The sequence below is a fragment of the Oncorhynchus gorbuscha genome, linkage group LG26 (genome assembly GCF_021184085.1).
Source record: "Oncorhynchus gorbuscha isolate QuinsamMale2020 ecotype Even-year linkage group LG26, OgorEven_v1.0, whole genome shotgun sequence".
NCBI lineage: Eukaryota > Metazoa > Chordata > Actinopteri > Salmoniformes > Salmonidae > Oncorhynchus > Oncorhynchus gorbuscha.
This window is the reverse complement of record NC_060198.1, coordinates 27585411-27606914: the sequence shown is the minus strand read 5'-3', so window position 1 is coordinate 27606914 and position 21504 is coordinate 27585411. Positions and strand designations below refer to the sequence as shown.

The window sequence follows — 21504 nt, the reverse complement described above, 5'->3', positions numbered from 1 at the left end:
TATCCACACGCTCGTGCGTGTGTTCCTCCGTGTGAAATGTTCTTATTATTCAATCGGAAGGTATTCATTTGCTTTTCTGTATTCCTGGATATCTGAAGTGGTGTGTGTGTGGGTGTGTGAGTGTACTGCGGTAGGTTGTATTGGTGCGAGGGATTAGACAGCAGGGAAAGCTTCCGTTTATCAGCAAAGAGCAGAAACAATCACGAGCCCAGGCAGGAGCCAACATTCTCAACTCCTCTCTTGATTTCTCCCATCCCTGCCACCTCAAACACACACACACACACACACACACACACACACACACACACACACACACACACACACACACACACACACACACACACACACACACACACACACACACACACACACACACACACACACACACACACACACACACACACACACACACAGTCACATGAACGAACAACCAATGAAATGGGATGTCTTAAACACACAAACACCTAAGAGTTGGGCAAAGGCTGATTTTTTTTTTAAACTCTCTTTCTCCCTGTCCCCCTCTCTCTCGCTCTCTCACTTACGCATACACACAGAGGAACACACAAATACTGTTTCACACACACACATCCTCTGGAGACTTGATCTTCAAAGAGGAGCAGAGACACAGAAGAGGGTGAGCTGAGGCTGAGGGGGAAAGGAAAGCAGAGTAGACAGTGGCAGGCGTTCTCTCCAGGCATCACACGGCAGAGCAAATCCCATTCCTATCCTCCCTCCGTACAACGCGAGCTACACCGATAGAGAGGTGTCAGGTCTGGGGGTCTGAGGTGGGGGGGGGGGGGTGAGAAGATAGGGGGGCACGGAGCTTTAAACAGCCTATTATAGGGAGGAGGAAAACTTCCTCAGTCAAACTGTAAATAAACTTTCTATGGAAAATTATTTAAGTATTTATTAGCAGTATATTGTATACTATTTATTATTAGATATTGTTTATTAGCTCCACGTTCTGTAATGTTTATTTGAAATATAAAAAATGTTCGTTGTAAACGTACATTCGATGGAGCACATTGAATCGTCAGATAGTGATCGAGACAGAAGCCTTATTTAGAGAATGTGTAATAAAGAATGTATTCAACTTCTATAGCGCTTTTCATGACAGAGAGAGTCTCAAAGCCTGCATTCATCTCTGGTAGTGTGACGTGACAGTCAGTGCCTTTTAAAATGCTAAGTGCTCATGCTAATGTTCATTTCACACTCCCTGTGTCTCCCTGTCTCTCTGTGTGTCTCGTACTGTATGGCTCGGAGTTGGACTGGAGAACGAAGAACGTAACGGGGGCTGAAAGAGAGCAGAGCTGATTTGTCACAGCACAATAATCTCATAAGCATTTTCACGGCCGATCAGTCAGACGACATGGTGAAATATTATAGTCCAAGTAATGTTTAAAGAAGTGTTGATGGCTGCTGTTGGTTTATTTATAGCCAGAGCTCCCGACACAGAACGGTAGGTACATCATTTGGTTTGTTAATATTGTACACAGTGGACATATTTAACTACATAAAGCCAAAGACCATGGTTCTGATGGATCTGAGTTGCCTTGGTTTTTACTTTTACCCACATAGCTGTGTGTGTGTGTGTGTGTGTGTGTGTGTGTGTGTGTGTGTGTGTGTGTGTGTGTGTGTGTGTGTGTGTGTGTGTGTGTGTGTGTGTGTGTGTGTGTGTGTGTGTGTGTGTGTGTGTGTGTGTGTGTGTGTGTGTGTGTGTGTGTGTGTGTGTGTGTGTGTGTGTGTGTGTGTGTGCGCGCGTGCGTGTGCGCGCGTGTGTGGTACCATGGCTATTAAGGTTATTATGGAGGCTGAGGGAGTTGAGAGGAGATACAAAACCCAAAAGGAGCACCAGTGTGTTGTATTCATTCTAAGAAGGTCTCATTGTGTGAGAGAAGCTTAATTGAACAGGGTGAGTCACTTCCACGCTTCTCTCCAGCATTTAGGATTCCTTCATTGGCTTGCCCATCAAAGTAGAACCCACTCTTTCTCTTCATTCTAATTTCTTCCCCACAATTCATTTCAGGTCTATTTGCGGCTTGGGTTATTTTATTACTTATTTGCATTTATATGGCAAGGTAGGAAATTCTTTGAATTCTAAAGAGGAGCTGGATTGAGAGACGGCTGTGAGTTGAGTTGATCATTATGAGTTCATGACAGAGCAGACAGAGCAGAACAGAGCAGAACAGCAAGAGTGAGGAATGCATTTACTTGATCAATTCTGAGCTAACTATTTGTCTTGCTGTTTGTGCAGTAGCCTTGATATTTCAGTTACCATTGTTTCAGCCAATCAGCACCCAGGAGCAAAATTATTAAATATTTTTTTATCGGTTTGGTGCAATTTTCATTTTCAACTCTTAGTACAAAAGCTCATCAAAAAGTACAACACACACAATCATACAGTCACTTTTTCGACCAAACTTAATCAGTGTTTCATCTAGAAATAAATGTTTCCCATTTCAATACATCTATATATGAAGTCATTTCACAATGCAATGCTCACATTACTTTTGATATGATTCTCTTCTCTTTTGTAAAAATATATTTTACTATTACTTAATCCGTTTGGTAAACCTATAGATTTGACATGTGTACTGGTTTGTCTGCTACAGATTTAGAGAACAACAATAGATAATGAAAATGTATGTCTCTAAAGTAGAAACATAAATAGTATAATATATACTCTAATATACTACTATGATGATGACTAATGATTTTACATCACAGTAAAAAAAAAAAGTCTGATCCAATATTGACAAGATCAAGAGAAATACTGTTTGTAATGAATCAAATCCAAGTTTATTGGTCGTGTACACATATAAGCAGATGTTACAGCAGGTGCAGTGAAATGCTTGCATTTCTTGCTCCTACAATGCAGTAATATAATAGCAATACAATAGCAATACAATATCAATACAATACCAATACAATATCAATACAATATCAATACAATACCAATACAATACCAATACAATACCAATACAATATCAATACAATATCAATACAATATCAATACAATATCAATACAATACCAATACAATACCAATACAATATCAATACAATATCAATACAATACCAATACAATATCAATATGATACCAATACAATATCAATATGATACCAATACAATATCAATATGATACCAATACAATATCAATACAATATTAATACAATACCAATACAATATCAATATGATACCAATACAATATCAATACAATACCAATACAATATCAATACAATACCAATACAATACCAATACAATACCAATACAATATCAATACAATACCAATACAATATCAATACAATACCAATACAATATCAATACAATACCAATACAATATCAATACAATACCAATACAATATCAATACAATATCAATACAATACCAATACAATATCAATACAATACCAATACAATACCAATACAATACCAATACAATACCAATACAATATCAATACAATACCAATACAATACCAATAGAATACCAATACAATATCAATACAATAGCAATACAATATCAATACAATATCAATACGATATCAATACAATATCAATACAATATCAATACGCAAATCATCCAGAAAGTCCAAAACAAGAAAGAAATGCATCCCCAGAATGAAGTTGCTCTGGCCTTTTTGACACTGGCTGACAGAGTTCTGTAACACCCCAGTGTGATTCGAACCCACAACTCTGGTGTTGCTCGTGCCATGCTCTTACGAACTAAGCCATGTCCAGGAACACTACAATACAAGTAAAAAAATAAATAAATAAAAAAGTACAATACACGATTACAATACAGGTGGAAGATGTATGATTGCCATCCGCCTAAGTGTACCACCCTCCTTCAGGGCCTCGAGGAGGCATGCAAATAACATCAATCCAGACCAGGCTTTGATTCACCATACCGAAAGGTTTTTCCCCAGGTGTGTGAATAATAAGGATATTTACTGTGATTTCGATGAGAACCTATGGCAAAATGCTCAAGACAGTCTTCATGCAAACTAGTTCCTGCTAAACACAATGTTTCAGTCATTTATTTAGTTTGTGAAATATGTCTTTAAGGATCACACCTTTGATCACACGCAGGATAGAAATGATGGAAATGTGATGTTCAGTCACTTTTAATGGGCAGTACAAGTGTATTGCCTAATGTGAAAGCAGCGTAATGTACTGTAATTTGCAGTACTGTAGCATACTACATTCAAATAACAATTTTTTTCTATTGGATTCACTGGTAGTTAAAATAACTACATTGAGAAGACATCATTATGTGTTTAGGTGATTAAACGAATGTGGGGGTTGTGGGGCGTCTGTATGTGTTTGTGGGGTCATGCAACGCTTGCTAGTCATGTATCCTTCTTTGTAGTCATCTCTCCAACAAGACTGAGTTGGTGATAGTCCAATACAGGTCCCAGCTTCATCTGTTTACATTCGAATGAGAGATCTCTGTATCGATTCATCTGCTATTTCTATTTGCTCTGATAGCAGGGGGATTTGCCCATGGATTGAGCTGGGTCATGGGAATTATTACAATGTGAAGGTCAATTGTGCAGCAGGGTGTGTATGTCTTTTTTTGGAGAATGTATGTGTGTGTTTTGAGTGTGTCTGAGAATGTGACAGAGTGTGTGTGTTCTCTGTTGGGTGTGTGCGCAGTTCATTTGTGTGTGCACATGTGTGCACAGTATGCTTGGTATGTAGTGTGTTGTGTTGTGTTTGTGTGGTGTGTGTGTGCGTGCGTGCGTGCGTGCTGTGCTGTTTGCAGGGTCTGTCTCAGTGTGCCTATTTAATATTCTGATTGTCGAGATGGGATCCTGTCTCCTTTTTGCACATTACACATGCAATTATACCTCTGGCCTCCCACTGTGCCAGTGCTCTTATCAGGTAGGAACAGACTCTCTCCTCCACACAGGCAGCAGTTGGTGTGTGTGTGTGTTCATACATGTGTCAGACCTGGGTTCAAATACGTATTTGAATATTTGTTATTTAAATAATTATTTTCTGTGTATTTGAATATTTTCTAATAATGTGGCCCGAATCAACTACTTCCATTTAAAAGTATTTTCAAATCATGTTCTATAAATAGCCTATTACAAATGCCTGGGTTAAATGCACGGGAGTGTATTTGAGTCAGTGTATTGGAGTAAATACTTTCCACGGGTAAATACTTTTCAAGGGTATTTCCAAATACCTTCCAATATTCAACTACTTGTCTTTTCAAAAAAAAAATCTAAATATTCACTTCCAAGTGTCTTTGAAAGTAACTGAAATGTCCCAAATAGTATTTGAACCCAGGTCTTGTGTGTGTGTGTGTGTGTGTGTGTGTGTGTGTGTGTGTGTGTGTGTGTGTGTGTGTGTGTGTGTGTGTGTGTGTGTGTGTGTGTGTGTGTGTGTGTGTGTGTGTGTGTGCGTGTGCGTGTACGTGTACGTGTGTGTGTGTGTAAAGATGAAAATGTCATCTCAATTTTTGCAGAGGTACTGTATATTTGAGTGTTTTTAAAAGTGCATGTCTTACAGCAATATATGGATTAGTGCTACTGCTAACCTTCCTGTGGTGTTTCTGCTCTCTGTGGGGTCCCTTCCAGAACCAGGCAGAGGCGCACTATAAGGGGCATAAACATGCCCGGAAGCTGAAAGCCATGGAGGCCCAGAAGAACCGTCAGCGTCGACTTGGGGAAGCTACGACCACAGGCAGGGAGAGAGACCGGGAACGAGACCGAGAACGGGACAGGGAGAGGGCTAAGACTGCTGCGACTGTTACACTTCCCACTGAGACCCTCCCCGCACTCATGGACACAGGCCTGATGGAGGCAACGAGTAAGTTAACTGATAGTGAGAGGGAGAAAAGGGAAGAACAGAAACCTACCAATATTCACTCTGTGTAGATGATCTTTCTTTCAATTTTTCTCTCCTTTTTCTGTTGATGTTTTCTGCTTTTCCCCTTTGCTCACTTATCTTCCCTCATCCCTCTCTCATCTCTTCCAGTACTTTGTCATTATTATTTCTTGATGCTACCCTGTCCCTCCCTCCCTCCCTCCCTCCCTCTCTACTGTGTTATTTCATGTCTGCTGTTTAAAGTCTAACAACAGGAGGGCCTGTCCCACACATACACTGCGATCAGGAACATGGGTATGAGAGGATAGGACGGCGGTGCCCCCAAACATCCAATCGTAAGCGCCTGTGGTCTCCAGGTCCCTCCCAGCTGGGCCTTATATCCAATCTGTCCCCCACGGTGGTGGTGGATGGTGGCTCTGAGCCTGGGGGATTGTTTGCTTACCCCCAACGTTCTCAATTTACTCTCCCTGCACCCTCTGTTTGCCCTGCTTGTAGAGAAAGGCCTGGTCCCTGTACAGGAGTTCCTAAAGAGTTCTGTGAAGTCAGGGAATGATCTGACTGCAGCACACTTAATATATAATATATAATCGGTGTCCCAAATGGCACCCTATTCTCTATGTAGTGCACTATTTTTGACTGGTCAAAAGTAGCACACCACATAGGGAATAGGGTGCTATTTGGGACGTAGGCGTACTGTTTGTGACATGAGAGAAATCCCCCACAATAGACCCGACTAGACTATGGATGTATCTCCTGAGTCTGAGACCAATACATGTAAATGTAGCCGTGCTCTTTTGATGAAGTCAGTAGAGAGCATCCATTACCCCATTACATTACATGATTGATCCCATTTAAATTCAGAAGCCCTGTTTATCCATCTGTAGCGATGGGACTCGAGGATCTGTTTGCTAGACTAGTTTCTTCCTCTATCCTGTATATCCCGTCTTCATCCCTCCCTCCCTCCCTCCCTCCATCTATCCCTTCACCATTCTGGCCTGAAAAATATTACTGTTAAGACCTGCATTTCAAACGAGTTTCTTTCTGATGCTAGAGGGAATAATAGTGAGGAGTGATAGGAAGGTATCAGGGTGAAGTGAGGTGTGGGTTGGGAGAGAGTCTACACTTTACTTTCCCCCAGCGCCCCTCTCTCTCTCTCTCTCTCTCTCTCTCTCTCTCTCTCTCTCTCTCTCTCTCTCTCTCTCTCTCTCTCTCTCTCTGAGAAACTGGACACAGAGGAATGGGAGCAAGATAACGCTCTCACTCATCAAATCTAATATAAATATTCTGTCATCGTAGAGAGAGGTCTGAAAGGTGGGTTGCAGCGGCAGGGATGAAAAGAGTAGAAAATGAGAGAAGATGAAATGAAAGGTAGAGTGAGAGATGGGGTAGAGGAGAGGGGGAACAAGAGAGGCGGTGGAAAGAGAAAGTAGATAAGCTGTGCCTGTTTTTTTAATGTTGTCAACCATTTTACAGTTCTGAGGCAATTTTGCAATGAGGTACGCTCTTTAATAAGCCACATTGTGTGATTGGCCCGATGTGAAATTGAAATGCAGCAGAGCGAGCCAGTGGCGGCGAGCGCTACAATGCCAAGCTGTAATTGGGGAACACTCAAAATTAACACTGAAATGATCTCTGTCTGTCATCAAACTCAGCATGGCAGGTGCCAATCGGACTAAAATGCCCGTGTTGTCACCCATTGAGAACCAATCAAGGAATCGATTCCATCATATCCACACTAGTCGACGTTACAGACATCGCCATTGGATGCACTGAGTCGCATTAGTAGAAATCCCATGCAGCTGTGTTACAAGTTAGAACACTGGCATGTGTCATGTAACCTACACCTCGATTAGACTGATAGAAAGGATGATTATTATTTTGTTGAATGATTTTCCACTTGAAAAAGAGAGCGAGAGAGAGGTCGGCATACTGGTGCCTAGAGACACTGGGCCCGGCATCGTCAATGACAACCATCAATCACCTCCGCGTTTGATTGACTCTTTTGTTGAAGCTGTCTCCAAGGGGAACAAGACTCAGACGTCTAATGATGAAATATAGTGTGGATTTCCCTTGAGGAAGTTGTCCATTTTCTTTAAGAGTGTCACGGACTACTGATTCTAGACAAGCTGGTGTGTGTGTGTGTGTGTGTGTGTGTGTGTGTGTGTGTGTGTGTGTGTGTGTGTGTGTGTGTGTGTGTGTGTGTGTGTGTGTGTGTGTGTGTGTGTGTGTGTGTGTGTGTGTGTGTGTGTGTGTGTGTGTGTGTGTGTGTGTGTGTGTGTGTGTGTGTGTGTGTGTGTGTTCCACACTGCTGGTTTAATGAACATGGTGCTGAGGTCTCATCACTGCTCTAATCAGAATATTATTATAGCTACTAGCTCTATGACAACAGTCAGCTCTGTCATGTAGTCAATACCCTCTGACGCTACAGTTCACAGATACAATATTCAGATACTGCACCGTTTACAGTCTGAGCCCTACACACTGATTTAATTGGACTGTTCGGCCTTTCCATGGTCAAATAAGCGAGTGACTCGCAACAAGACATCGATCTGAACATCGATTCTTTGCAGGAGAGGGATTTTTAGCCCTCCACTCCTCAGACAGTGTGGGGCTCTTCACTGCCAATACACTGGCCTTAGAGCTGGCAGCCAGTGTTGGGGTGACAGTCACTTCAGTCAGCCAGTCAGGGAACGTTTGGAATGAGTGAGGAGGACACGGACTGACAAAAGGTTTGTGCCCAAAGATGCATCTGTGTCGTGCTACTCTGCAGCATCACTGCCATGGTTGTTTTTCTTTTTAAGACATTTGAGGTCTAGGAAGTAAGGGTACTATTTGATTTTGAGTTGTTGGACATTTCAAAGTCAAGCTGTATCATGTTTGACATATATCTGTATAATGTGCACCAATGTGGGAAGAACTTACCAGAAGTTCCTACAGAGTTAGTCCTTATACAGTGCATTTGGAAAGTATTTATAGAGCCCCACAGTAAAACCTAGTGGTCAAACAGGGAAATGGTTCCATTCGTTTTTCCACCATTCATTTTCCCATAGGGAGTTTTAAAAAATCATGATAAACACTATTATTGCACACAAAGTGAATCCATGCAACTTATTATGTGACTTGTTAAGCACATTTTTACTCCTGAGCTTATTTAGGCTTTCCATAACAAAGGGGTTGAATACCTATTGACTCAAGACATTTTTACTTTTCATTTTTAATGAATTTGTAAACATTTCGCTGAGAAATGAGAAATTCAACTGAGAAATGATGGGGTATTGTGACACAAAATCTAAATGTAATCCATTTTAAATTCAGGCTGTAACACAACAAAATGTGGAAAAGGGTAAGGGGTGTGAATACTTTCTGAAGGCACTGTAAGTGAACAGCGATACGATACCTTAAACATTCCTGCTCAGAATAAAACCCTTCATGAGTTTAAGACGTCTGGCGTCTGAGGAGGGACTAATTCCCACAAGCCTCTGTCCTCCTCTCTGGGCCTCCTGCTAAATCCATTGATCACTATCCCTCCCCCCCAGAGTCTTCTCAGGTGGCCCGATCTTTGTCTTTCACATAAGCCCAGGATCATACCAATCCCCTGCTGGAGGGGGGACCTGAATCTCCCAGAGGCCAGTCTCGCATTACATTACAGAGAGGAAGGATTGTCTAATCTCAGCCTTCTAGGGTTCCTTCTCCTCCGGAAGGAGAACGATAAGGAAGAGCCCTTATCTCCATGATGGATTTACTCTGGGACTTGGAAGAGAAAATCAATGTGGCCAATAGGATTGTGAAGGGTGTTTGAGAGGGTGCTTCAGTTCGGCTAGCGCCTATCTGAACTCGGCTAGCCCGAACCAAACGAGTGTGCTCTCATACTCTCTTAAAAATGAGAAATAACGGCAATAGTAATGTTTTTCCATTTTGAGATGCCATAGCCAGTATACATTTCCTCCAAATAGTCCGAATTATTCGAGAAATATGTCATTAATTTAGACGTTCTAACTAAGGTGTTTGGTGCAGTATTTTTCAATGGAAAAATTTGCATGAAAACAAGTCATGTCTCTTTGAATGACAACAAATACTTTATTAAAGAATACCTACTGTTAAACAATCACAGATGAAGGTGTTTAGATTCCGGCTCCGAACTTCGGCTTGCCTCCAGAAAAACTGTTCTGTGCCTGAACTGACGAAAAAACCCTCACCAGAGTACAAAACATCAAAAATGTTGTCATAATATATGCGTGTGTGTGTGTGTGTGTGTGTGTGTGTGTGTGTGTGTGTGTGTGTGTGTGTGTGTGTGTGTGTGTGTGTGTGTGTGTGTGTGTGTGTGTGTGTGTGTGTGTGTGTGTGTGTGTGTGTGTGTGTGTGTGTGTGTGTGCGTGTGCGTGTGCGTGTGTGTGTGTGTGTGTGTGGTGGGTGTGTGTGTGTAGTCGATGCATTTGTTTATATTGACTGAGCCTTCAGGACCTTCAGTTGATATTTCAAGAGAGAGATAGCGAGAGAGAGACAGAGAGATTGAATCTACCCTGTGTTAGTCTAGTCTGGCCCTCGGGGTTAATAACAAAGGCTGATAGTATAGCTGAAATGCCACAAAGCTAACACATGAAATGCATTGGTAAATGCCCATTCCAATGCACTGCCTTCAAACACTTCATGGTCATTTGTAGATAAATGACTAAACAGAAAGGAGCAAATACTCCATGTTAGCCTCAAATGAGAACAACCATTATTTGATGTCACTTTTCACTCACAAATGTATTGCTTGCAATGCTACTTTTACAATCTTGTTTCCATAATCTATAAACACGTTCTGCAATATGAAGCGTTTGAAGTCAGCACATTGGAATGAGCATTTACTTATTAATTTCATGAATTAGCATTTCAGCTATACTATCAGCATTTGTTTTTAACCCAAAGGGACAGACTAGATTAACACAAATCTGTCTGAACATAATTTTTCCTGTGAGAGAATACAGTGGTATGTTTAAACCTCTCTGGGGTAGGGGCAGTATTTTGACATCCGGATTAAAAGTGTGCCCAAAGTAAACTGCCTGTAAACTGCTTGTATTCTGAAAAATGAGGGAGTAAGATGGACCCTGGGAAGTGGACCCTGGGAAGTCCCAGAGCTGTTTTCTGCACGCGACCAAGAGCGGCTGCCTTTCTTTTTTTTTTATATAGACGAAGCTATTGTCCGGTTGAAATATTATGGATTATTATGACTAAAAACAACCTTAGGATTGATTATAAACATTGCTTGACATGTTTCTACGAACTTTACTGATACTTTTTGGATTTTTCGGCTACATGTTGTGACTGCCTTTGAGCCAATGGATTACTGAACAAAACATGCCAACAAAACAGAGGTTTTTGGATATAAAGAGAGACTTTATCGAACAAAACTAACATTTATTGTGTAAGTGGGAGTCTTGCGAGTGCAACCATATGAAGATCATTAAAGGTAAGTGATTTCTCTATTTCTGACTTTTGTTACTCCTCTACTTGGCTGGTAACAGTTTGTAATGTTTTGTGTGCTGGGCGCTGTCCTCAGATAATCGCATGGTATGCTTTCACCATAAAGCCTTTTTGAAATATGACACAACGGTTGGATTAACAAGAAGTTCATCTTTAAGCCGCTGTATAACACTTGTTTGTTTTATTAATTTTTATTATGAGTATTTCTGGTTTTGAATTTTGCGCTCTGCAATTCCACCGGATGTTGAGGTTTTAAGTGAAGTGAAGTGGCTTATGGGTCACTGAACGTCATACTGCAGTGATCAACTGTAGACCTCGGTGGCTTTCTTCAGGCACTGAGCTCTTCACTCTTCCCTTACCACCCAGTGTAATGTTCAGTGACTTACCACTGCCTCCTCTCCTTCCCCTCCCCAGATCTGCTGCCTGCTGACCTGGAGCGAGTGGTGAATTGTGAGGCTGTGAAGCTGGGCGAGAGCCCTGGCAGCAGCAACTCTGTAATGTTGACTCCTGTATCTGAGGTGTCCTCCATGGAGCTGGCCACCCTGTCCCCCGGGCCCCAGGGAGAGGTGTCCCCCTCCTCCCAGGCCTCAGAGAGCGGAGCCTCAGATACCAGTGGCCCCGAGCAGGGCCCAGAGGCCCCTGGAACAGCCCTGGAGTCAGGCAGCCATCAGGACACCTCCAGAACAGAGGGGGGTGAGGAGGTCAAGGACCCCAAGAGGATCAAGCCACACCTCCACTGTCCCGTGTGCAAGGTCACTGTCAACTCTACATCCCAGCTGGAGGCACACAACAGTGGTACGAACACTACAGTCTCTGGCGTAGCACACCCTGCAGCCCCCTCAGATAGCATAGGAACACGTCATATGCCAAGATTTATTTATTTTTATTACAGGCTATTAGGTTTAAAACTGAAAAGAAGAAAAAATCTACAAAAAATGTGTAGAATAGCAGGAAATTAGCTATAAAATGTTCTCTCTCTGCCCCAATGGCAAATATATACAGTGGGGAGAACAAGTATTTGATACACTGCCGATTTTGCAGGTTTTCCTACTTACAAAGCATGTAAAGGTCTGTAATTTTTATCATAGGTACACTTCAACTGTGAGAGACTAAAACAAAAATCCAGAAAATCACATTGTATGATTTTTAAGTAATTAATTTGCATTTTATTGCATGTCATAAGTATTTGATCACCTACCAATCAGTAAGAATTCCAGCTCTCACAGACCTGTTAGTTTTTCTTTAAGAAGCCCACCTGTTCTCCACTCATTACCTGTATTAACTGCACCTGTTTGAACTCGTTACCTGTATGAAAGACACCTGTCCACACACTCAATCAAACAAACTCCAACCTCTCCACAATGGCCAAGACCAGAGGGCTGTGTAAGGACATCAGGGATAAAATTGTAGACCTGCACAAGGCTGGGATGGGCTACAGGACAATAGGCAAGCAGCTTGGTGAGAAGGCAACAACTGTTGGCGCAATTATAAGAAAATTGAAGAATTTCAAGATGACGATCAATCACCCTCGATCTGGGGCTCCATGCAAGATCTCACTTCTTGGGGCATCAATGATCATGGGGAAGGTGAGGGATCAGCCCAGAACTACACGGCAGGACCTGGTCAATGACCTGAAGAGAGCTGGGACCACAGTCTCAAAGAAAACCATTAGAAACACACTACACCGTCATGGATTAAAATCCTGCAGGACACGAAAGGTCCCCCTGCTCAAGCCAGCGCATGTCCAGGCCGGTCTGAAGTTTGCCAATCACCATCTGGATGATCCAGAAGAGGAATGGGAGAAGGTCATGTGGTCCGATGAGACAAAAATGTAGCTTTTTGGTCTATACTCCACTCAACGTGTTTGTAGGAAGAAGAAGGATGAGTACAACCCCAAGAACACCATCCCAACCGTGAAGCATGAAGGTGGAAACATCATTCTTTTGGGATGCTTTGAGGGGAGGATGGATGGAGCCATGTATCACGAGATCTTGGCCAACAACCTCCTTCTCTCAGTAAGAGCATTGAAGATGGGTCGTGGTGGGTCTTCCGGCATGACAACGACCCGAAACACACAGCCAGGGCAACTAAGGAGTGGCTCCGTAAGATGCATCTCAAGGTCCTGGAGTGGCCTAGCCAGTTTCCAGACCTGAACCCAATAGAAAATCTTTGGAGGGAGCTGAAAGTCCGTATTGCCCAGCGACAGCCCCGAAACCTGAAGGATCTGGAGAAGGTCTGTATGGAGGAGTGGGCCAAAATCCCTGCTGCAGTGTGTGCAAACCTGGTCAAGACCTACAGGAAACGTATTATCTCTGTAATTGCAAACAAAGGTTTATGTACCAAATATTAAGTTCTGCTTTTTTGATGTATCAAATGCTTATGTCATGCAATAAAATGCTAAATAAATACTTAAAAATCATACAATGTGATTTTCTGGATTTTTGTTTTAGATTCCATCTCTCACAGTTGAAGTGTACCTATAATAAAAATGACAGACCTCTACATGCTTTGTAAGTAGGAAAACCTGCAAAATCGGCAGTGTATCCAAATACTTGTTCTCCCCACTGTATATACTGTACCTGCTCCAGAGTGTGTCTGACATTCTCTTCCTCCCAATCCACTCCTCCAGGTACGAAGCACAAGCAGATGCTGGAGGGCCAGAGCGTCCAGCCGCGGCGCCGGGGGAAGGTGGCGGGGGCTGGGGGGCGCTCGGCCTGCAAGAGCAAGCGCCTGGGCACCAAGGGCAGCGTGGGGGTGGCCAGCAAGAACTTCCACTGCGAGGTGTGTGAGATCTACGTCAACTCGGAGACCCAGCTCAGCCAGGTGAGGAGGCTCGGGGTCGAGGGGATAGTGGCAGGGGAGGGCTGGGGGTTGCACAGGGTGTGGAGGGTTCAGCAATGGGGAGAGAAGTGAAACAGCTGGGGTATAATTTCGTATGTTGACTTCCTGAGTGGATCTGAGGTGATTGGACTGGACAAGATCTGGTTTCATGTTCTCTCACAGTGAGGCCATTGAGCCACTAGTCTTATGTGGAGATCTGACACACTGGGTCTCTTTCCACCTCCACTAAACGTGTCCTGACAGTGATCTGAATTGATGGAGCTCAAAATGACCCGAAATAAGCTGGAAAGAGTATAAGATATTGTGAATGTAGCCATGTGGTATGGGAGATAGACAGGGATGACCCTCTGGGCTACTCAGAACTCCTGGTGCTGTTTGCGTGACATGAAAGGTGAGAAGAGGAAAGAGAGGGGGGTTGTGGGTAATATTGCACACCCTGAGAGGTGCTTGATAGAGAGTGCTAATCGAATAAGACTCTCATTCAAATGTCTCTGGTCCTGCAGTGTTTTTGGCTCTGTGTGGGGTTATTAGTTATTTTCATGTATCCTTTATTTAACCAGAGAAGGTCACATTGAGATTTAAATCTGTTTTTCAAGTGTATCCTGTCACATGATGAATACGTTTTTATTTGGCATGAGCAGATAGATGAGGTCACTCTACAATAGACTTTGAAGGGACAGACTATAGAACTACCTCTTCAAACAAACTTAACACTTGATTTCTTGGTTGGACTAATTATTTTCAGGGTCTTTTTCCACATTTTGTTACATTACAGCCTTATTTTAAAATGTATTAAATAGTTTTTTAGCAAATGTATAAAATAAAATAAAACTCAAATATTAAATTTACGTAAGTATTCAGCCCTTTTACTCAGTACTTTGTTGAAGCACCTTTAGCAGTGATTACAGCCTCGAGTCTTCTTGGGTATGACGCTACAAGCTTGGAACATATATATTTGGGGAGTCTCTCCCATTATTCTCTGAAGATCCTCTCAAGCTCTGTCAGGTTGGATGGGGAGCATCATATTTTCAGGTCTCACCAGAGATGTTCGATCGGGTTCAAGTCCGGGCTCTGGATGGGCCCCTCAAGGACATTCAGAGACTTGTTCCGAAGCCATTCCTGCGTTTTATCAGACTAGAGGATCTTGTTTCTCATGGTCTGAGAGTCCTTTAGGTGCCTTTTGGCAAACTCCAAGCGGGCTGTCATGTGCATTTTACTGAGGAGTGGCCACTCTACCATCAAGGCGTGATTGGTGGAGTGCTGCAGAGATGGTTATCCTTCTAGAAGGTTCTTCCATCTACACAGAGGAACTCTGGAGCTCACTTACCAAGGCCCTTCTCCAATTTTTTTTATAAATTCCCAAACATTTCTAAAAACCTGTTTTTGCTTTGTCATTATGGGGTGTTGTGTGTAGATTGATCAGGGGGAAAAATATTTGATCCATTTTAGAATAAGGCTGTAGCGTAACAAAATGTGGAAAAAGGGAAGGGGTCTGAATAATTTCCGAATGGACTGTATCCATGACATCACTACCTCAGCCCTCCCATTTTTAAAGGTAGCACAGGACTCATGATGTAATAACAAACGTATTAAATGCTCTTTGCACATGTTACAGTAGAAGGTTTACAACTCCTGAGGTGATGCTTGCAGTGGAAATGTGCGTTTGAAATCACCTGGCACAGCGGCAGCGACTGCATTTTTATTACAATAAAGCCATTCTGGAAAAAGCATCGTATGAGCATTTTACATTTTTATGCTGTGATTGTTTTCCCACACTAAGCATATGTATATCAGATGTTATGGTGATTCACTCAGAACGGTCTATTTGAGCCTGTAAGAGCTGTTTGCAGTATGTTATTGCAGGATATTGACGTGTTTATGGTGTGGTAATCTCGGCACATGGTATGATTGAACCTCTTTTCTAGGCTGTTTCGGGTAATTGTTTCCCTGGTGATGTTTATTAAGTCGTACATGTAATCGTATGATGGGATGGTTCTGGAGGATTTTGCAGCTCTCTCACACCAGCTGGTCATGGAAAAGATACAGTATATATATGTGGGCATGTGTAGCAACCTTGCCTACAACAAGCCTTAGTAGTGTATTCCAATGGCACAGTTAAAACCTCCTCTGATGAACTAGGATTAGCCAGTTGATAGTGTAACAGCGGAGAGAGAAATAGACATGCATACTGTAGATAGAGGGAAGTAGTGGTTCTCTTTGTGGTTTTTGTGTCCTCTAAATATTGTACACTGAGTGTACAAAACCTTAAGAATGTCTGCTCTTTCCATGACAGACTGACCAGGTGAATGCTATGATCCCTTATTGATGTCACTTGTTAAATCCACATCCAATCGGTGTAGATGAAGGGGGAGGAGACATGTTAAAAATAAAAGATTTTTAAGCCTTTGAGTACAATTGAGTATAGACTGTGTGTGTGTGCCATTCAGAGGGCGAATGGGCAAGACAAAAGATTGAAGTGCTTTTGAACGGGGTATGGTAGTAGGTGCCGGTTTGAGTGTGTCAAGAACTTCAATGTCGCTGGGTTTTTCACGCTCAACAATTTCCTGTGTGTAACAAGAATGGTCTACCACCCAAAGGACATCCAGCCAACTTGACATAACTGTGGGAAGCATTGGAGTCAAAATGGGCCAGCATCCCTGTGGAACGCTTTATACACATTCCCTGACAAATTGAGTCTGTTCTGAGGGCAAGGGGGGGGGGGGCAGCTTAATATTAGGATGGTGTTCCTAATGTTTTGTTCACCCGGTGTAGATCAGGCATGGTCTATTAGATAAATCCAACCATATAAACTAGATTAGCAGACTAATGTTTCTCCTCTGATCTCCTCAGCACATGAACAGCAGGAGACACAAGGACCGTCTGGCAGGAAAGCCCCCCAAACCCAAGTTCAGCCCCCACAACAAGAGCCAGCCCACCTCCAGCTTATCGGTGAGACACGGGACACACACAGATACACACACACACACGCTCCATTGCATGTGGTTGGAGGTTAATTAAAGTTTGAGACCCATAAATTTGGAAAATCGTCTTAGAAAATAATGGCCAATATTGTTCAATCTCTGAATAAAATGTATATTTATCTCCTGAATTGACTGAATTTTAATGAAATTGTCCCCAACCCTGATACACACACACACGCACCTCATTGCTCCTTCCTATGTGGTTGTCTCTCCAGTGAAGCAGCATGCCTGCCTGTGTGCCCATGCTGTCAGAGAGGTTAAGGACATTGCTTTGTGGTAGTGAATGGGTCCCATGTTCCTGAGACATCCAAGGCTGAAATACCCCCAGCACTACCCCTACTGACAAGCCTGCAGCCTGAATCAGCACTCTGTATTAATCACTTTTGTACTCCTGCTTCCTCCGCTCCACCCCACCTCCACATCGCTATGTCTCCCTCCTCTGCATCTCCTCCCCCGCCCGCCTGCAGAATGTGAGATGGGCTGGGTATGCAGGCGGGGCCGTGTCTGCCATGAAGAAAATGTTCAGCCAGTACAACCTCACCTCTTTCTCTACTCAGGTGAGTGGCAGGGCCCAGGGCAGGCAGGGACAGGGGAGAAGTGGGCTGTCAGGGCTACAGCTGGCTTAACCACTGGAACAGGCTAGGTGCGGGGGATTGAACAGCACCAGAAACTAATGCTCTAATGTCAACTTTGTAAAGGGTTTGGAGTTTAAGCGTGTCTGTGTGTCTGTGGTTCTGTCTTTTGTCTTGACTGTGTGAGAGTGTTCATAAGGCAAGTCCCCGAGAGGGTAGTTGTGGTGAGGGAAAGGATATTAGTATGGAGAAATGTACGAGCATGTTAATCCAAGGTAACGATGTGTGCTAAAATAGCAATGTTCCCTGTTTGCTGAGCAAATGTGTGCTCTACTTGTGAGTAAATATGTGCGCTTCAAGAAATTACATGCGCTCTCCGTCTCTGCTCCCCTCTCTACTTTCCTTCCCTCCTTCACTCTCTCCTCCTCTCCTTCAGACCAAACTGGCCTTCCAGAAGCAGCTGACCAAGAGCCTGACCACTGGCTTCCTGCCTAGCCCCCTCACCCAGCCCACCTTGTGCACCATGGCAACCAATCCTCTGGCTCTGCGCCACCCGGCGTGCACCACCTTCTTTCAGACGCCCTTCCTGAGCCCCACCTTGTTCCGGCCCGCCCCGGGGCCCCTGAGGGCCACGCACCCCTCCATCATCTTCTCCCCTTATTAATGACACAGTACAGCCCCCCGTCCCTCTGTCCCCCTCTACCAACCCTCTTGCCCCGCCTCCATTACTGTGACTCACATGACGAGGGCCACACCACGCACAAACTATGCAGACCACAGGAGCCAGGATGGAGAGAACAGAGAGAACGAGGCTAACAACTGCTCCTGTCAGGGAGGACACACCCCCAAGATCCCGCCTCCTCTCCACCACGCCCCATCTGTCTGCTCCTTCTCCTGTGGTTGGTGGCCTGAGGAACAGGACACATCTCCAGGGACATACTGGCGCAGTCAGGAGGCCTCTCTCTTACACAGCCATTTCATGGGTCGATTTGGTTTGGATTCTTAATATTATTGTGTAATTTATTAGAGAACAAAAATAGATGTATCTGTTTAGTGTGGTTGCCACAAATAAGGTCCCTTTACGTCATGCTACTCCTCAGAACATTGTTTCTATTATTGGTTGGCTTGCTTTTTGTTGTTGTGGGTCGATATTGGGGATGCTAGCAGGTGAGCCCAATGCTCTCTGAGCTTGTGACTGTCTTCAGCCATATGTGGACCTGCAGCTCTGCAGACTTACGGACCCAGGTCTATGAGTGGGATCTGTCAGAACTATATGAACTCATATTTTTCCACCAACACCCTTCCACCAAGCCCCTATCTCCCAAACCCTGTTACTGGGCTCTTGTCATTAGAACCCAGAGCTCTAAATTGATGTGCAGAATAGATGCTGAAGCCCTTTCTCTCTCTCTTTTCTCTCTCTCTCTCTCTCTCTCTCTCTCTTTTTTTTCTCTTTCTCTCTCTCTTTCTCTCTCTCTTTCTCTTTCTCTCTCTCTTTCTCTTTCCCCCTCTTTCTCTCTCTCTTTTTCTCTTTCTCTCTCTCTTTCTCTTTCTCCCTCTCTTTTTCTCTCTTTCTCTCTTTTTCTCTTTCTCTCTCTCTCTCTCTCTCTTTTTCTCTTTCTCTCTCTCTTTTTCTCTTTCTCTCTTTTTCTCTTTTTCTCTCTCTCTTTTTTTCTCTCTTTCTCTCTTTTTCTCTTTCTCTCTCTCTCTTTTTCTCTTTCTCTTTCTCTCTCTTTCTCTTTCTCTCTCTTTCTCTTTCTCTCTCTCTTTTTCTCTTTCTCTCTCTTTTTCTCTTTCTCTCTCTCTCTTTCTCTTTCTCTCTTTTTCTCTTTCTCCCTCTCCCTCTCTATTTTTCTCTCTCTTTTTCTCTCTCTCTTTTTCTCTCTCTCTCTCTCTTTCTCTCTCTCTCTCTTTCTCTTTCTCTCTCTCTTTCTCTCTCTCTCTTTCTCTTTCTCTCTCTCTTTTTCTCTCACTCTCTTTGAGTCACAGCCCAACATGGCCTTTCATAATTCAATTTTTACCCTGCATTCTCAGAATTAAGCACTCATTAAGGTCCTGAAAGGTCAGCTTGTCAACTTGATTTTGTCTCAAGTTGCAGATCTGCCTCATTAAAGATCTTTGCTCCGTAGCAGCGCTGGTGCATTGGCTCTGACTGTCTCTATTTCTCCCGTTGCGGAACGGGCAGCACAAAATCATTTTTAAAAGCCTGGCTGTCTTATATTGTAATCTGCCACGGTTCCCTGTATCCCAGTGATTTTATTGTGCTTGATCCCCGAATTGTACTCCCTGGGCCATAGTCCTTAATTTTCTCTTGAGCTATCTCAGCAGGAGCTGATGGGTAGCAGTGAATGACAATTTCCCCTTGCTGAAAAAAAAAACACTAAGGGGTGGAAATTACTTGATGGGTTTACAATCCTCAATTAAAGGTTTCCACTGTGCAGAGAGATGTGTGGATGATGGGGGTGTGAGAACACATTTCCCAGATCACCGATTGGATCATCAGGAATGGAGGGAAAGAAACAAAGCACAGTGCCATGGCAACCACATTAAAAGCACCTTAAACAGATTTACTTATGAAAGCAATGAAAATATGTTCTAGTTTTTTGTTGTTGTTATTCCTGGTGTGATTTTTTTTTTTCATAAACTCATGCCAGTTTGATTGAGCATTTTTCAAGCACACAAACAATCAACTTGTAATGATTCAATTGTATCGTTGTCCTTATCCATGCGACAGGACTGAATCTAAATCTCAGATCCAGTTACATTTTTCAAGCAATATGTTCAATCAATGTGTCTGTGTTTCGAACGGTTATACAGTAGGAGAATATAGGATGTGGGGAGGTGGCTTTATCTGCTTCGGAACAATGTATCTGTACCTCTACAGAGATGCTCTACAGCCTAACCGTACTGTATTTGAAAGGCCAATTCCAAGTGGCCAGTGCTAAGAGTCATTTGAACTGATGGGTTGTTGGGATGCGATTTCCCTTGATGGTCAATCTCATGCTCATATTGTGACTGTGGTTTGAGCTAAGCTATAAATAGCAGCTCTCATACTGTGGGATGGATGTTTCAGCCCTCTCTCTGTGTTGACATTGCTGGGCTTTCACCTTACAGAGGAGCAGGACACAGCTATTATATGGATTACACAGAACAGCCAGTGTTATTGATGTCTCAAGCGCAATAGAACACATAATCATATTCCCATGTCCATCTCTCCTAAACAAGTAGACCCACCTTGAAACGAACACTCAATAGCTCCCACCAGACCAGACCCAATACTTGGGGCTCCTGATTTATCCCAACACCAACTCTCTTTGCTGGTTTATTACCAAACCCAACACTTACACCCAACCAGTCTACTTTAGCAACAGCAAAATGGGGTAAATCCTATGCAGTTGTTGTTCCCTTCAGTTCAGTCAGTGCAATAGTATTTCCATGTGTGCGACGCAGCAGCGCCACCTGCAGCGAAGACCATGTTATTGCCCTTCTAGATCAAACCCAGCACTGTCTCTCCTCCATCTCTTCGAATCTCTTTGATTCTGTACATGTTTCTGAGGCCTTTGTCTTTGGGAATATGAAACCAAGCCGTCAGGTCTCTTTGCCATACCAATGTGATTCTCTCCAGTCACAGTAAGTTACTCAGTGAACCAGCCAGCCTATTGATCTCCAGTGTTCGTTGTCTGTCTGTCTGTCTGTCTGTCTGTCTGTCTGTCTGTCTGTCTGTCTGTCTGTCTGTCTGTCTGTCTGTCTGTCTGTCTGTCTGTCTGTCTGTCTGTCTGTCTGTCTGTCTACATGGGAACTCTATGGTATTCAGACA

General features: G+C 43.3%; 1 protein-coding gene across 2 annotated transcripts in view; it reads left to right on the top strand.

The window, feature by feature from the left end:
* znf385c (zinc finger protein 385C) overlaps positions 1 to 19212 on the top strand; it is a 230562-nt gene extending 211350 nt beyond the window's left edge. For both annotated transcript variants that reach the window (XM_046331341.1, XM_046331340.1), the window contains 6 exons: positions 5581 to 5812; positions 11711 to 12091; positions 13926 to 14119; positions 16988 to 17086; positions 17586 to 17675; positions 18127 to 19212. In XM_046331341.1, the coding sequence (XP_046187297.1) occupies positions 5581 to 5812; positions 11711 to 12091; positions 13926 to 14119; positions 16988 to 17086; positions 17586 to 17675; positions 18127 to 18354 (1224 nt within the window). In that variant the 3' untranslated portion in view covers positions 18355 to 19212. The remainder of the gene's footprint in view (positions 1 to 5580; positions 5813 to 11710; positions 12092 to 13925; positions 14120 to 16987; positions 17087 to 17585; positions 17676 to 18126) is intronic.
* The last annotated feature ends 2292 nt before the right edge of the window (positions 19213 to 21504 follow it).